This window comes from Eptatretus burgeri, chromosome 5 (genome assembly GCF_056783735.1).
Source record: "Eptatretus burgeri isolate ZD-2024b chromosome 5, Ebu_testis_v1, whole genome shotgun sequence".
NCBI lineage: Eukaryota > Metazoa > Chordata > Myxini > Myxiniformes > Myxinidae > Eptatretus > Eptatretus burgeri.
Window position 1 is genome coordinate 24,192,016 of NC_140965.1, and position 6,000 is coordinate 24,198,015.

General features: G+C 44.8%; 1 protein-coding gene and 1 long non-coding RNA gene across 10 annotated transcripts in view; one reads left to right on the top strand and one right to left on the bottom strand.

The window, feature by feature from the left end:
• LOC147026073 (uncharacterized) overlaps positions 1-6,000 on the top strand; it is a 390,674-nt gene that overhangs the window by 223,929 nt on the left and 160,745 nt on the right. The window lies entirely within an intron of this gene.
• NF1 (neurofibromin 1) overlaps positions 1-6,000 on the bottom strand; it is a 244,393-nt gene that overhangs the window by 87,465 nt on the left and 150,928 nt on the right. For all 9 annotated transcript variants that reach the window (XR_015058106.1, XR_015058105.1, XM_085881092.1 and 6 more), the window contains one exon: positions 263-366. Coding sequence is in view for 7 of the 9 variants with exons in the window: in XM_085881092.1 (XP_085737218.1) it covers positions 263-366 (104 nt within the window). In the remaining 2 variants the exon portion in view is untranslated. The remainder of the gene's footprint in view (positions 1-262; positions 367-6,000) is intronic.

A 6,000-nucleotide genomic window follows, 5' to 3' on the forward strand; every position in this document is an offset into this window, starting at 1 on the left:
ATCACACTACAGAAATTACTTTCATTCATCAATTATGCAAATTATGGGGATCATTTAACCCAATGGGGGTGCGAAATTAACTTCCTTTTTATGGGCTCGTCATCTCTCCCACGTGCTGATAATCATGTTTGCACCTTGTACCATTTCCCCAGCGGTGACATTGCAAGGCGACTCAAGGAGTTTATGAGCACCCTGAATATCTGCATAAAACCCAAAATAAAACGAGATGACTGACAATTAAAGCTTCAGTTGTTGAAATTACCGAACAGGATCCACTTCAAATGAACAAAGCAGCCAACTAGGTGAGGAGCATACGGTTCTCAGCAACGGCTCCAGAAGACGCTGCAAGTAATTCGCCCCGTACACCTAAAAAAACAACAACAAAAGGTCAAAAGTCTGATGCAGGTAAAAGTCAAAAACATGCTTTACAGAGATAGATGAGCAAAATAAACGAGTCCTATACATAAAGAATGTTCCTTTTACAAGTAAGCTATGAACTGCAGCATCTTTACATAATTTCCCAAACATTCTTGGAGTAAAGATTTTTCAAGAATATTATAAAGATATACACAGATAACAAGGCAAAGATTAATGAAAATATGTATTCCTGAACAAAAATCATTTTATAGTCATTCAACTCCATTCTCCATCTTGAAAAGTCCACGTACATTGATAGGGCCAATAACCACAAGGTAAAAACTAAATTACGAAGAAAGAAAGGAAGGATATTGTCATGTTGCCTCTTGCAAGTACAGAATAATTAGAGCAAAGTCGATGACACGTCATCGCAAATCCCCAAGCTTCCCATCAAAACCAAAGTTGAAAGATGGCATTGTAATGCACTCAATAGACAGGGACGAAGGCTCTGAAGTGGGAACAACAGGTTTAATCTGGACATGGGTACAGCACAGCACAGCACAGCGTCGGAACATGGGCGGGTCACATGACTGCTTAACCACGCCCCGATGCACCCATGTATGTATGCATTATAATAAACGACTGATACATCTCATCTCCCCCCGCCCCTTTTTTTATATAAATCAAGACGCTCAGGAGGCTTACAGACACGAGCTGATCTTATAAGGGCTAGTGGAGGGCTGTCCGTGCTTGCAACTGCTCTGGACTTCTCAATAAGGGTTACATGGTCGGGAAGGAGTTCAAGTACATTGATGGGTGAAAAGCTTTCATGAGGAAAAACCTCAGGTTCAAATGCAGGTGGTGTTAATGCAGGAGTGGGTGACAAAGGCACTTGAACCGGTTCAATGTTTGTCTCTCCACGACGTAACCTGAGTTGGCCAACACGTTTACGTATGCTTCTACCATCACACAACTTCACAAGAAACATCATTTCACCAATGTTATCGATAACGATGCCAGATAACCACTTGGTTCCACATCGTAAACAGGATAATTGATCTGGAAGTTGCGGAATACAGACGTTTGGTCGTGATTACGTTTCTGTTGATACTTGTTATTCTCGACCTGGACCGTTACGTCCGGGTGCACTAATAATAACCATGTTGTTATTTCACGACCCATCAGAAGCTTGGCAGGTGAGCGACCGGTGGTTTGATGTGGTCTGGTACGGTCGTAGAGCAACACACGAGCTCAACGAGATTGAATGGAGCCTTCCTTGACGCGGCTTAGTCCGTTCTTGACGATCTGAACAGCACGCTCGGCTTGACCATTACTGGCAGGTTTGTAGGGGGTAGATGTGTAGTGCTTAATGCCATTCATTTTACAAAAGTTCTGAAACTCTGAACTCGTAAATGACGATCCATTATCTGATACAATGGAGTTTGGGATACCATGTTGCGTGAACATGGTATGTAGAGCTTCAGTTGTTACAACAGCGGTTGAGGATGACATGACAGCTTCAATCTATCTGGAATGGGCATCAACTACGACAAGGAAAAACTTCCCTTGAAATGGACCAGCATGGTCGATGTGTAGTCTGAACGATGGTTTTGATGGCCACGACCACATGGCCAATGGAGACTGTGGCGGTGTCATGGCATGGGCTTGACAAGTGTAACAATGGTGTGCACTAGACTCAATGTCATTGTCCAAACCAGGCCACCAAACATGGGCTCGGGCAGTAGCCTTCGTGGTGAATTTGCCTGGCTAAGCATTGTGGGGTTCACTGATAATTTTCCCACAGAATTTAGGCAGAATTATCACTCGGCTACCCCAAAGCAGGCAGTGTGCATCAACAGACTGCCCATCCTTCCAGATGAGGTTCGGTTTCGCCCCTTCCAGTAGTGATGCCCAATCACCTGATATAACACAGCGTTTAATATATGACAAATCTGGATTGCTATTGGTAGCACAAGCAATCTGCTTTGCGGTTACGGGAGCCTCATTGTGAATGACGTTAGCCATAAGATGAATGATATCGCCAGATTGTGGAGGTTCTGGGATAGTTACGGGAAGCGGCAAACGACCGACCGAGCACGTCAGCACAGTACATTTCCTTACCCGGGCGGTAAGCCAATTAATAGTCACAACTGGCAAGGGTCAACGCCCACCATCGTACACGATCTGAGGATGTGTGCAGAATGGCTCTGGCTTCTCCAAGGAGACCTAACAAGGGTTTGTGATCGGTCTCAATGGTAATATGTCTTCTAAAGACATATTGGTGCATCTTTAAGGTGCCCCAGACACACGCTAACGCTTCTCGTTCTACTTGAGCATGGTGATGTTCAGTGTCAGATAAGGTTTGTGATGCACAGGCAACAGGCTGGACATTACCGGTTCTATTTGTTTGCAACAACGCACACCCGATGCCATATGAAGAGCTATCGCAACTGAGAATAAATTCCTTGGATGGGTCGTAACGGACAAGTAACAGTGAGGAGGACAGCATGGTTTTAGCGGCCTTGAACGCTCTTGTTTGGGCAGCTTCCCATATCCAGACAACACCTTTCCTGAGGAGAAGATGCAGAGGCTCGATGGTTGTGCTGAGTTGAGGCAGGAAATTCCCAACGTCGGTCAACATACCCAGGAATGCACGAAGTTCTGAAATGTTTTGTGGCATTATTGCATTCACAATTGCTTCAGCTTTGCTCAGAGAGGGCAAAATGACTTGACAGGAGATTTGTTGACCCAGGTATTCAACTCCACATGCCATAAAGGTACACTTCTCACGCCTTAGGCATAACGCAGTATGTGACAGTCGATTGAGCACTTCGTTTAGGTTTTCGAGGTGTTCATGTTGTGACTTGCCAGTCACAAGTATGTCGTCCTGAAATACGACTGTCTTTGGTACTGTTTTCAAGCATGTCTCCATCTTGCGATGCAAGATTTGTGCAACAGAGCATATGTCAAATGGGCATATCTGTTGTACATGTAGAGTCCTCGATGAGTGTTGATGCATGTATCAGGCTCGGAATCATCATTCAGTTCTATTTGAGCACAGGCATTGGTCAAGTCAAGCTTTGTGAATGTCTGGCCACCGATGAGAGTGGTGAGCAGATCCTCTGCTATGGGCAAAGGGTAGCCATCCAGCTTTGAATAGCAGTTGATCGGCGTTTTGTATCCCCACAAATGTGCACTGTTCCATTTGCTTTGAGTATTGGAATGATAGGTGCTGCCCAGTCGGAGTACTCGACTGGTGAGATGATGCCTTCACTCTGCAGGCGGTCAAGCTCACATTCGATCATTGATCGCACCATGTAGGGCACAGGTCGCCTTATGGAACAATGGCTGAGCATCTGCAGAAACATGAATCTTCACTTTGGGGTGCCAACACCATCGCTGAACAGACCAGGGTACTTGTTGAGCATGGTATCATATCCAGTATCAGAGCTGGAAACTATGTTTACGTCACTCCAATGAAGTCTGATTATTCGTAACCAATCTCGGCCGAAGAGGGTTGGTCCTTCTCTACGCACTATCAGTAGTGGGAAGACATGAGTGCTATTTCCATATCCTTCAGTTACGTTAGCTGAGCCAACTACATGAACCACCTTTTGGTGTATGTTCTCAAATCAGTAGATACAGGCCGGAGTGCAGGAGCCTTTCTCAGAGGGTAGATGGAGGTGAACTTGCTCTCGTTCATAATTTTTCTGGAAGCGCCGATCTCAACTTCTATCATCACCGGGATCTTATCGATTGTAACATCAACTATAATTGGGGCATTGGAGCTCCGTGTTCCAGCAGAGAAAACCTCATAAAGTTCCTCACTTGACCCTCGGCTGCAGGCTGTGCTCTGTGACCTATCGCCTGCTGCATCAGGGTTCATCCGAATGTGATAAGCAGGAGACAAGTTCTTTGACTTGGATTCGAGAACAAGGACACTGCAAGTGTCCCCGCTTACCACAGTTGTCACAGATACAATTCCTGTACCGACATTGGAAAGCTTGATGATTTCCACCACACCACCAAGTTGCTCCAACCTTCCAGGTGGATTCAGAAATGTCAGGAGGTGGAAGTGAATTTTGTGGCTTGCTAAAACACTTATGCTTGCAGCCAAAGGTTACCTTGCTAACCGATGGGCCCTGCTGGATAACCTTTTTCTTGTTAGAGATCACACACAGGCTCTCGGCAGTTTGCATACACGCAGTGACTATTTCCATGACTTTAGCCAGATTGGGGTCAGGTTCAGTGAGGAGTTTCCACAGAATTGAGTCGTCATTGATGCCTATTATAAAGAAAACACGAAACATCTCTTCGAGTTTATCTGTAAACTCACACTGTTTAGCGAGCCAGCGTACATCAGCCACAAACTCGGATGCTGACTGACCATCTTGATGATGGTGGGTAGAAAATTCATACCTCGAGACAATCTTACCCGGTTTAGGGTGGTAATGTCTTTTCACGACATTGACGAGCTCTTCATACGACTTGTCAGAAGGCTTGGCTGGGGCAAGAAGATCTTTGATGAGATTGTACATCGGGGAACCGTATACGGTCAGTAATGCGCCTTTCAGCATCCTCATCGGTGTCCATTTTGTTTGCCACAAAGTACAGTATTGCTTCAGACGATCGGTATAGCCTTCCCAATCATCCCCCACTGCGTATTAATGCAATGTGCCGATGCATGAAAACATCCTCGTCGCCACTGTAATGTACTCAATAGACAGGGACGAAGGCTCTGAAGTGGGAACAACAGGTATATTCCAGATATGGGCACAACACAGCACAGCACAGCGTCGGGACATGGGCGGGTCAGGTGACTTTGCTTAACCATTCCTCGGTGCACCCATGTATGCATGCATTCACGTAAGCTACTGATACATCTCAGGCATAAAGTTCCAACAGGAATGACCCAATATCAAATTTTGAGTTGAAATTATTTTTCCTTTTTGACCCTGGGGCATGAAGCAGTGGTCAAATGTAAAAAAAAAAAAAAAAAAATCGTTACATATTTCATGCATCCCCTAATGTTGATTTCATATACAAATTTTCTTTTTAAAGTGTTTGAAAATGTGCCTGTAATTGCATTTTTTGGTATTCGACCTTTTGACCTAATCCCAAGGGGGAGAGGCACAAATGATACTGTTCATGCACCTTCTTTCCATGTAGTGATCATAATTACCAGGTTTGGTGAATTTCCGCTCAACTATTTCGGAGGAGATAGCAGGACGGACGGACAGACAGAGATGGAGCCGATTACAACATCCCCCCTGTTATTTTTTTTAAGCATAGGGATAATAAAGTTGCACAGATACAGGGTTAAACAGCAATAACAGCAACAAACTAGAACGACACTCGGGAGAGCGCGTACCTCCGCCAAGCTGAACAGTTTACGTTTTGTATCCCTATGATAGGCCGGATCTGGATCCACACCTGAACCAAAATCTAATTGGCTTGTTCTTGTCACCTAAAGAACTCATTAATTGAGTTTTGTCACAACTCGTCCACAACTTTTTGAGATATATGATACGAGGTGTGTTCAAAAAGGATCCAACCTTAATTTTTCGTGCGTAAACAAATGAAGCGAGGGAGGCGTGGTTTGGTGCACGTATGGAGGCGAACCTAATCCGTATGCGTGAATAT